This window comes from Serinus canaria, chromosome 23, assembly GCF_022539315.1.
Source record: "Serinus canaria isolate serCan28SL12 chromosome 23, serCan2020, whole genome shotgun sequence".
NCBI classification, from domain to species: Eukaryota; Metazoa; Chordata; class Aves; order Passeriformes; family Fringillidae; genus Serinus; species Serinus canaria.
This window is the reverse complement of record NC_066336.1, coordinates 4637816-4648705: the sequence shown is the minus strand read 5'-3', so window position 1 is coordinate 4648705 and position 10890 is coordinate 4637816. Positions and strand designations below refer to the sequence as shown.

Here is a 10890-nt window from a genome sequence, read left to right as displayed (position 1 = left end):
TCTTTTTTTTTTTCTTTTTTTTTTTTTTTTAATTTTTTTCCATTTTCCCAATGAATTCAGCTCAAACTACTCCAAGTGGCGGCGGTGGGAATCCAAACCGGCTTTTTCTACCAGGAACGAGGAGAGAGAGAAAAAGAGAGAGAGGAAAAAAAAAACCTGCGGGGGGTGCGGGGCGTGCGGTCAGTCCGGGGGTGCGGGAGGCTCCGGGGCGAGTCCGGGGGGCGGCGGGAGAGCCCCGGGGAGGGCGATCCGGGGATCCGGGCTGCTCGGGGAGGGTCGAGGGTGGTGGGGGAGCCCCCGGGGAGGACGGAGGGCGGTGGGGGAGCCCCCGGGGAGGGCGATCCGGGCGGGCCCGGGAAGGGTCGAGGGCGATCCGGGCGGGCCCGGGGAGGGTCGAGGGCGATCCGGGCGGGCCCGGGGAGGGTCGAGGGCGCTGTCAGAGTCCCCGCTGAGGACGATGCCCGAGCGCTCTCTACTCTTCCTTCTGCTCCGCCGGGCTCGCTGTGGGCTCCGGCCCCGCGGTTTTCGAGGGCTCCTCGGCTTTGGCGGTGTCTCCGTGGTTCTCCCCTCCCTGCTGCTGCTGTTTCTCCTCCTCCTGGCTGCCCGAGGCTTCTCCTCCATCCTGGGTCTCGCCGCCCTCCTCGGGGGGAGCCGAGGGCTGCAGCCCCCCCGGCGGGGTCTCCTCGCTCCTGCCCTGCTCCTCGGTGGGCGAGGAGCCCGAGGAGTCCCCGGCTTCCTTCTTGTTCTTGCGGAAGGAGATCCCGCTCAGCTTGAAGGGTTTCTTGAAGGAGAATTTCTTCTTCTTCTTGGGGGCGTCCTTGGGGGTCGCGGCCCCTTCGCCTTTGGGCTCGGCGGGCTCGGCGGCGGCCGGGGCGGGCTCGATGCCGTCGGCACCGCCCGCTTCGCCCTCGCTCTCCTCCTTGGGGGGTTCCGCCGAGCCGTTCCCGTTCTGGGGGGTCCCCTCGACCCCCGCCTTGGGCGTCATGTCCCCGTTGGAGATCACATGGCCGTTCTCCTGCGGGGGGAGCGCGTTAGGCACCGCCGGGACCCCGCGCCCCCTCCCCCAAACCCCCGCACCCCACAAAGGGCACCCGGCCGGGAGAACGGGGGGCACCGAGCACGGGGAATCCACCGGGGGAAGAAGAGACGGGGATGGGGGGCACCGCGGCGGGGAGAAGGGCGGGGTTTGCAGCCGGTGGAAACGGGGAGCACCGGGCACCGAGCGGGGCTCCCCCGAGGGAAAGGGGCGCACCGGGGGTGCCGAGGCACAAAAAGGGGTGCAAAGAGCCTGGCTTGGGGTCTGACGGGGGGATCCGCTCGGTGGGGGGGGCTCAGCCCGCTACCACCGGGCGGCGCCCGCGCTCCACTCCCGGTACCGGGGCGCGGCGGCGGACGGGACCCGCCCGGTGCCGGGGGGAGCCCGGGGCGCGGCGCGGGCGCTGCCGCATCCCCCGGTACCCGCCGGGCTGGAGAGTCCCCCCCGGGGCCGGAAGGTTCCCCTCGGCTCCATCACGGCTCCAGCACCGCGCCCTCCCCGCCGCGCCTTTGTCCGCGCCGCCGCCCGTCCCGGCGGGGCGCACGGTGCCCCCCGGTGCCCCCGGTACCCACCTGCCCGTTGGCCTTGGCGGTGTCGGGGTCGCCGCCCGCCGCCTTGGAGCCCTGGCTGCCCATGGTGCGGCACTTGGGGAGGTGCCGGCCCCGCCGCGGCGGCTGCGCTGGGCGGGAGTGGGGCGAGCCCCCCGCCGGCCGCTGATAAGGCGAGGGGCGGGGGCGGGACGGTGCCGAACCCGCCCCGGGGGCGGGGGGAGAGCGGCGGAGCCACCGCCCCGCCCGGCACCGGGGGGTTCTGGTGGCCGCCGAGCCCCCTCCCCGCCCGTGCGGCCCCGAAGGCCGGGGCAGGTGGGGTAGGTGGGGTGGGGGCACCCCCGTCCCTGGGTGGGGTCTCACGGCAGCTCCGTCACCCCCGCGGGGCTGCTCACCCATCCCTGGCACCCTTGGGGTGCTGCTCCCCCCAGCCCCGGAACCCCCGGGTGCCTCTGCCCCCATCCCCAACACCCCTGCAGTGCCCGTGCCCCCAACCCTGGCACCCCTGGGGTGCTGCTCACCCCATCCCTGGCACCCCTGGGACGGTCCCACGGTGCCACTTGGCCCCTTCCTGTCCCCTCCCCAGGACTGTCCTGGTGCAGGTGGCCTCAGTGCTGTCACCCCATGGCGCTGTCACCCCAGGGTGTCTCATCCCGGGGTTTTGCTCGTTCCAGGGTCCTGCTCATCCCCGGGGTGTCCTGCTGTGGGGACGGGTCCTGCTGTGGGGACGGGTCCTGCTGTGGGGACAGCTCCTGCTGTGGGGACAGGCCGTGCCAGGTCACAGCCTGGCACACGCACAGGGAGGTTTTTCCCCTCTGGGCCATTCCTCCTCTCTGATTTCCCGGAATGGGAGAACTGAGGGGAAAGGAAAACGGGACTGAGCTGATGGGCTGTTTGCACTGGATCCCTGCCAGGACCCAGCAGTGCCAGCAGGGATCCACTCCCTGCAGCACCCAGCCACCGCTGGATTTCACTGAGGGCTCCCCAAATCCCTTTTTCTGTTCCACCCCCAGCCACCAACACTCCCCGAGGGCACCTCCCGAGTGCCACATCCCGAGCTCTGCAGTTTTCCAGGCCCCTGCTCCCAGCAGGGCTGGCAGGACCCCCTGTCCCCAACACCCAGCTGTGCCACGAGCCCGGCAGCATCCAAGGCCAGACTGCCAGGGGAAAACAATGTCCCGCTGTGTGCGCTGCACCAACAAGGTCATGTTTTGTCTCCGGCCTCCCTCCCTCCCCCCTGCACGTGGCTCACCCCCGGCAGAGCGAAATTGCTGTTAATTAAAACAGGCGGCATCTTCCTGATTGACTTTTGGGTGCCAGTTGATAAAAAGCCCTTGGCTGGCTGCCGGGCTGGCCCTGAGGGCTCGGAGTGTCCCCAGCAGCCAGAGGAGCTGGGCAGGGTGTTCCCTGCTGGGAACAGAGCTCCAGGGAGGTTCCTGGCTTTGGGAAGGTCGGGAGTCTGTGAGAGTGGGGGTCAGTGGGCACACGGTGTTTGTTCCCAATCCCAGCTCCGGGCTGGTGCTCCCAGCGGGGGAGGAAAAAGGGCTGGGGAGCCCTTCCTGGTGTCCCAGCACCATTCAGCCTTGGGAGATATCCACGGTGAATCCACACTTCTCTTCCCACCTTCATTTCACCCTGGAATGCAAACAGGCCTTGTGCTGCTGTGCCATCCCACCCTATCCCATTCCTATTCCATCCTCATCCAGTTCTCTTCCATTCCCATTTCATTTTGGCCCTATCCCATCCCATCCCCATTTCATCCTGTCCCATAACTGCCTGCCCCATCCCATCCCATCCCATCCCATCCCATCCCATCCCATCCCATCCCATCCATCACCCAGCTCCAGCCCTCACAGCACCCCTCCAAATCCCCCCCTCCATTCCCATCTCCCATCCCAAATGGGAGTGGCACCAGCAGCTCATCCCCCTGGACCATTCCCACTGCTGGCGGTGCTGGTGGCAGCCCCAGTGTGGCTCTGGCTGCCAAACTGGGGACAGGGACACGTTCCTGTGCTTGTGGAGAGGAGTTTCCTGGGATTTAAGGGGGTTTATGGGGCTGGGGTCAGCAGCCACCCCATGGACACGTCACCTTCTCCGTGCTTTGCCAGAGGGGACAAAGAATTCCATCCCACGCCTCTCCCAGAGCACCAGGACGCGGGTGGGATGTGTGAGGAGGGACCTGCAGCAGGGCTGGGCAGGGCAAGAGGCACAGCTGGCGGGTGACAATGGCAGTCCCCACCCTGCCAGCCCCTCCTGGCCGCCGTTTCCCAGCTCCTTTCATCCCGAGGAATCCCCGGCCCGCCCCATCCCGGCTTCTCCTGCAGCGCGGCGAGGGCTGTGGTTATAAATAACCAACTCCCCGAGGATCCCGGCTCTGCCTCCCCTTCCAGGGCACATCTCCGTCCTTCCCTGCTCCTCCCAGCCCGGATCTGCTGCTCCTGGAATGGCCACGGCAGCCCAGGAGCTCCGCGGGGTGGCTGTGGCTGTCCCCAGGCACATCCACGGCTGCTTCTCCATCTTCCATCTTTCCCAACTCCCAGCTTTTCCACCTTTCCCTGCTCCCACCTTTTCCAGCTCCCACCTTTCCCTGCTCCCACCTTTTCCAGCTTTTCCATCTTCCATCTTTCCCAACTCCCAGCTTTTCCACCTTTCCCTGCTCCCATCTTTTCCAGCTCCCACCTTTCCCTGCTCCAAATTTTTCCATCTTCCAGCTTTCCCTGCTCCCAGCTTTCCCAGCTCTCAGCTTCACCAATTCCCAGCTCTCAGCTTCACCAATTCCCAGCTTTCCCTGCTCCAAATTTTTCCAGCTCCCACCTTTTCCAATTCCCACCTTTCCCATCTCCCAGCTTTTCCAGCTTTCCTAACTCCCAGTTTCCCCAGCTGCCACCTTTCCCAGCTTTCCCACCTTTCCCAGTTTCCCCACCTTTCCCAGTTTCCCCACCTCCCTGTGTGCCAGGGGACATGCGGTGACACCAGGGAGGAGCACAGAACCATCAGAACCCACAAACCGCCCAACTCCGCCGCGCCCCAAACCCCACCAGACCCTCCCAGCGCCTCCAGCCCCGCGCTGGTCCCGTCCCTGCTCTGACAGAGGGGCTGGGGATGCTCCGGCTCCAGCAGGAGCTTTGCCAGGGGCAGGAATTTGCAGGATCCCCGCAGACAGACGGACAGATTAGGGTCTGTCTGCTCCTCCGACAGATGGACAGGCAGACAAATCTCGGCTGCTCCCGCCCGCCAGGCCGGGGGGACACCAGATCCTGGCGGATGTTGTTTTCCACTTTCCAGACCTGCTTAAACTGCGGCTGATTATTAATTTATGGGGTGTTAAGCGCCGGGAGGCTGCGGGGCAGAGCGGGAGCTCTGGGGAGGGGCGGGAGGGACCGGCCCAGCCCCTCCCTGCCCCGCATTCCCCCGGCCCTTAACGAGCAATTACGGCAATTAATTATTCATGGCCCCGGCTCATCCTCTCCGGGATTTTATCCCGAGTTAAAGGGGCCCAGCCAGGGCGAGCGACAGCGCTGGGAATAAAATCAGAGGGATTTCCACATTGATTTATAAATGGCAAGGGAATTCACTAATTAGATCTCTCCCGGGGAGAGAATTCCAGCGGGGAGAGCTGGGCTGGATGGATGCTGGAGGCTTCTGCCACCAGGGCAGCGATGGGGACAGCCCTTGGGGACAGCCCAGAGCTGCTTTGGGGGCTGGGGGTTCTCCTGTAGGGTCTGGGGGCTGTAGTGGTGGGGACAGCCCTTGGGGACAGCCCAGAGCTGCTTTAGGGGCTGGGGGTTCTCCTGTAGGGTCTGGGGGCTGCCCCTTCCATGCTGCAGCAGTTTGGCCTTCCCAGGATGTGGAAATTCAGCTGGGATGCTCCAGATGTGCATCCCGTGGGGGTCCAGGGTGGAGGGGCTGAGCTTCCTCAGCTGCAGCAGGAAAATCCTCGGTGCTGGGGCATTCCTGGAGGGAGCAAGGCCCAGCAGGAGGAGCAGGGAATCTCTGCCCTGTGCCAAGCAGAAGCTGGGCACAGCTCCTGGTACCCAGTGACCTCGGAGGTGCACCTGGGAAAAAACTCTTGCACCAAGCAAAGCTCTCCTGGGAATTCAGCAGGGTTCCCAAATCCTTCCTGCCCTGGGCAGGGCTCCAGCCCGGGAGGCTGTGGAGAGGCTCTGACTTCCCATAGAAACCATGAAAGGGCCCCTTCTTGTGTTTGCCAGAGCCCCAGTCATTTTGGGTTGTGAAGATCCCATGGCAACCAGCGCCTTCTGTGACTGCACTTGCTATTTCTGGGCTCGCTTTTCCCCTCCTGTGGGATCAGCCCCAGCCCTGGGCCCTTCCCAGCCCCTCACCCCCTCCCCAGCTCCTGCTGAGGTGCTGGGAGTCACAGAGCAGGGAAGAGAGAGGAATCTGCTCCCTGTGGTGTCTTATCTCGGAGCCCATCTGCCCCTCCTTGGGGTCAGGAGTTGGGATTTTGGGAAACAGAGCCAGGCCCCAAACTCAGAGTTGGGATTTTGGCAGAGCCAGGCCCAAACTCAGAGTTGGGATTTTGGGAAACAGAGCCAGGCCCAAACTCAGAGTTGGGATTTTGGCAAACAGAGCCAGGCCCCAAACTCAGAGTTGGGATTTTGGCAGAGCCAGGCCCAAACTCAGAGTTGGGATTTTGGCAAACAGAGCCAGCCCCAAACTCAGAGTTGGGATTTTGGGAAACAGAGCCAGGCCCCAAACTCAAACCCTGCCAGGCCCTCCCCAGGCTGGGCTGTGCAGCCCCAGGGTGACAATGGGGACACTGTGACACGCTCTGGGGCACTTTGGGGATCAACACCTCCCCATGGCCTTTCCCAGCCTGCAGATCCCTCCTGGCAGAGATCAGGAACCCCCACAAGGCCCTGGCCCGGGCATGCTGCTCATCCCACGTTCCTTATCTCCCTCTCCCGGCTGATAAGGGCTGCCTGACCCTGAGCTCTGCAGAGCAGCGCGGCTGCTGGGGGTGCTGTGGAAAACCGGGAATGCAGCACCCAGCAGGGCTGGGAGGGCTCTGCTGGCCTGACCCGGGCAGGGACAGCGGCCAGAGCATCCTTCCAGGCCCAGAGGGAAGTTTATAAAGGGAACAAAAGCCAGGCTCGCTCCAAGGGCTGCTTTTCCCGTGCTGTTTCCTGGCTCCCTCACGCCACGGCCGGGCCAGCGGGACAGGAGGGGTGGCTGTGATTTGGGATCCCGACATCCCAGCCAGCCCTGCCCTCCTGCAGTGGGGAACCATCCCTGTCTCTCCAGGCTTTATCCAAACCCCTGCGGCTCTCTTGGCATCCCTGGAAGGGGCTTCGGGCCTTTCCCTCTCCAGGTGGGCACCGCAAGTTCTCCCAGCCCGGCTCCAGCCCTTGGAGCATCTCCGGGCTCACTGCAGCAATTCCAGACCCTCCTGGGGCTGCAGGCGGCTCTGCAGGTGTGGCCTCACCTGGGCAGGGCACACAGGGACAACCCTCGCTCCGGCTGGGTGCCCATCCCAGAGATCCCAGAGATCCCACAGATTCCATGAACCCCATGGAACCCCACAGACCCCAGAGATCCCTCAGGTCCCACAGACCCCACAGATCCCATGGACCCCTCATATCCTACAGACCCTTCGGCCGCAGGACACCCCACCGCTCCCCTCCCGCCCCCCTTTGCCCGGTTCCCGGTGCCGGTGGCCGCCGCTGGCCGGGGCCGGGGCCGGAGCGGGGCCTGGAGCGGGGCCTGGAGCGGGGCTGGAGCGGGGCCGGGGCCGAGCGGGGCCGGGGCCTGAGCGGGGCCGGGGCCGGGGCCGGAGCGGGGCCGGGCGCTGCGGGGCCGCTCTGCCTCCCCCGGGAGCCCCGGGATGTGAGGGCCCCTTTCTCCCCGCTAGTCAATGTGGCTTTTTGTTGCGCTGCCGGGGCCGATAGCGCCGAGCGGGGACAGACAATAGGTGCCATTGTTCCCTTTCAGCGACATCTGACGGGCCCGGGCGCGGGGAAGAGGCCGCTGTGTGGCCGGGACGAGGGGGGAAGGGACCGCACGGACGGACAGGGACACTCAAACCGAGCCTGGGCAGCACCCGAGGGATGCTGAGTGCCTCAAATCGCCTCGGTCTGGCTCGGAAGGGAGTTTGAGGAGCGTTTAGGTGCTGGGGGTGCTGTTTGTGGTGCTGGGAAATCATCCCCGAGAGCCACGAACTTCCCGCCCCGCTCGTCCTGGTGGAATATTATTTATCAAACCTCATCAGGAACCGGCACCATCAACGCCGCCAACGCTCCCGGGGCTGCTCCCTCTCCCCCAGGTCCTGGGGGTGCCTGAACCCCCGGGAAATGCGGGGAAAAACCTCACCCCGAAACCCGTGGGGTGGGGCAGGGGCTCGGTCCCTGCCGGGGGGGAGCCGGGAGCAGAGCCCAGGGGGAATCCCGGCCGTGCCAGGGCTGTCTGCGACTTTCCAGCAGAAATCCCCTCCTTCCCTTCATCCCGGGGTGTTCCCGGCCGGGATTGCTTCATCGCCGGCCGCAGAATTCCCCTTCCGAGCAAACCGGGCCATGCAGAGCTCGGGGGTGGCTCCGGAGGGGCCGCGCCGTGCCCCGGGCTGGGGCTGCGCTTTTTGGGGAGCGCTTTGCCCTCCCAGCCGTGCCCCATGAACTCCCATCCCCCTGGGAAGGGGGCACGGGGGGGTTTGGACCCTCCAGAGTCAGCTGCTGCTCCCACCCCCCTCATTCCCGCTCGGTTTTCAGGATCGGGTGAGCCCCCGCTGGAAGGGGCTGGGCAGCCCCCAGCCCCACCGGGAGCTCTCGGAGGGGTCTCCAGCCGGTTTTGGGGTCTGTCGGGGAGGGCTGGGGGCAGCGGGGCCGTCCCCGCCCCCACGGCTCGCTGGGATGCAGCGGCGGATGCAGCTCGGGCAGACTTGCATGGCCGTAACCATGGCAACGGCAGCGCGGGGGGATGCGGAGGGATGCGGGGATGCGGGGATGCGGAGAGAACCGCGGAGAGCCGGGGGGACCGGGGGGAGCCGGGGGAGAGCGGGGCTGCAGCGCTGCCATCACACCCAGGGCCGGCTCGGCCGCGTCTGGGGTCACCCCACATCTGGATTTGCACACATCTGGGACCCGGCTTTTCCCGGGTCTGGATTCACACACGTCTGGTTTTACCTAGGACTGGCTTTTCCCAGGTCTGGCTTTCCCCAGGTCTGGGCTCACCCCATTTGTGTTCCCTCAGGCCTCCCTTCACCCCACATCTGGCACCACCCCAAACCCTCCTTCACCCCTCTCCGCGTCCCCCCAGCTGTGGCTCCCCCCGGGCGGGTTCTCCCCACTCCGCAGCCCTCCCACCCGGGGCTGTGCCCCCACCCCGGGGTTCCGGGGGGTGCAGCGCCCCGGGAGGGGCGGGCAGGGCGGGGGGGGGGGGTCCGCGGGTGCCACCAAAGTGCCACCAAAGCCGCCGCTGTTTGTTTTGGCGCGGCCGCGCTTCGGCTCCGCGTTCCCTTTGAACCGCGGCCGTTTTTCCTCTGCAGGACTCTGAACCTGGGGGTGCTGCCCCTGAACCTCGGGGTGCTGCCCCTGAACCTCGGGGTGCTGCCCCCCAGCCCCCCCAGCCCCACGGGAGGATGCAGAGACATCCCCCAACTCGCCGCCTGCTGGGAACAGGATCCTGATCCCCTGCCTGACGGGATCCCGCTCCTCCCAGCGCTGGGGACACCACGGGGACACTGGGGGTGGCCGTGCCAGGCTCGTGCTGCCCACCTGCCCGCCCCCCGGCCGGCCCAGCCCCCGCCCGCCAGCCCGGCCGCGTTTGGCAGCGCAGCGGCTGAGCCGGAGAGAAGCCTGCGGCGCTGGAGTGACCCACTAACCTTCTTCTCCTTAAAAATGCATGAAATGCAGGCAGCTGCCGCGGGGGCTGCACATGCAGCGGGGCGGGCACGGGCGGGGGCTCGGGTGGGCAGCGGGGCGGGCACGGGGGAGATCCCCCCGGGAAGGGAGGCAGGCAGGGAGGGGGTGCGATGCTCTGGCTGCCCAGATTTGGGGTCTGGAGGGGTTTGAATCGCGGCGCGTCGCCGGGCAGGGCGGGGAGTGGCACGGGCAGGGCTAAGGGTGGCACGGGGCCGCTGGCAGCAGGATGTGGGCACGCCGTGGCGGAGCGAAATCCACCCGGCATTCCAGCAGGGAGCTGCCGCTGGGGTCCAGGGACATCCCGAAGAGCCAGCCCCGCTCCTCGGTGCCACCCGAGTGTCCCGCGGGTGGCACGGGCGGGTGGCACGGTCCTGGCAGGCGGGCGCAGCCCATCCCCGGCGCTGCCATCCCAGCCCTGACCTCGTTTCTCTGCAGCTCCTCCTCGCCTCGAACACACCCGGAGCAGATGGCAGCGAGCCGGGGGGGCAGCGGGGGGGACACAGAGCCCGCTCGCCGCGCTCCGAGCACCCCGTGTCCCCCCCCGGAGCCAGGCGGGGCCGGGGGGACACATCCCCGCGCTCCCAGGGGTTATCAGCTCCCGTCGCATGCGGTTGATTTAATTTCGGTCTCGTTTGCATGGCTGATTGCGGCTGCAACACCTCCGTGAAGACGCGAGGATATTTTTAGCCGCTCTGGCTCCGGCTGAGCCGCCCCCGGGCAGCCCCCGGGCGGTGTCCGACCCCAGCGTCCCCTCGGAGAGGGACAAACACCCGCGGCCTTCGGTGGGAAGAGAGGAGGATTTGCAGGATTAAAGTTTTGCCTTTGTTTCTGCGGTCACAGCCCTGTCTGGAGATGGAGAAACAACCCCAGGAACCGACAGCAGCGCGAGCTGGATTGAGTAAACAAGGGAGCTGCTCCATCCCTGCCGGAGAGGGGCCATTCCTTGGTCGGATCCTGTTTCCCATCCTTTTCCCTCCGAAATTCCCAGCCTGGCCGCCGCGTGCTGCTGCCGTCACCCAAACGGGCTGAGAAGGAGGGAGGAGATCGCAGCGCGGGGGTTTCCAGGGCGTTTTGGAAATCCCTGGGGCTTCCTGCGGGGTCCCAGCCCTGCCTCAGCGGGCAGGGAGGGCGAGGCAGGGCTGGGAGCGCCCTCGGGAGCTGCCCTGACACCTCCAGCCCCACACGTGTCCCCCCAGCCCGGCCCTGCGCGCCCCGGTGCCAGCCAGGTGGCAGAGCCAGCAGTGTCTCCGCTCCCCCCCTGGCTAATTAACATAAATTGACACTGACTAATTAACCGTCCCGCCTCATTAGAGCCCGGATGCCGCATCCCTGGGAGCAGCAGGCAGCCGAGCCCCGGCGAGCACCGCACGGTGGCCGCGTCCCGCCCCGCGCCAGGCACCGGCCAGGGCTGTCCCCCCTCAGCGGGAGCGTC

The 10890-nt window shown here is 66.6% G+C and overlaps 1 protein-coding gene across 1 annotated transcript; it reads right to left on the bottom strand.

Moving 5' to 3' along the window:
* Positions 1-2: 2 nt before the first annotated feature.
* MARCKSL1 (MARCKS like 1) lies at positions 3-1720 on the bottom strand. The gene is made up of 2 exons (XM_050983434.1): positions 1609-1720; positions 3-1015 (listed from the first exon to the last, which is right to left on the bottom strand). The coding sequence occupies exons 1-2, from the start codon at positions 1669-1671 to the stop codon at positions 473-475; spliced, it is 606 nt and encodes a 201-aa protein (XP_050839391.1). The 5' UTR covers positions 1672-1720; the 3' UTR covers positions 3-472.
* Positions 1721-10890: the final 9170 nt, after the last annotated feature.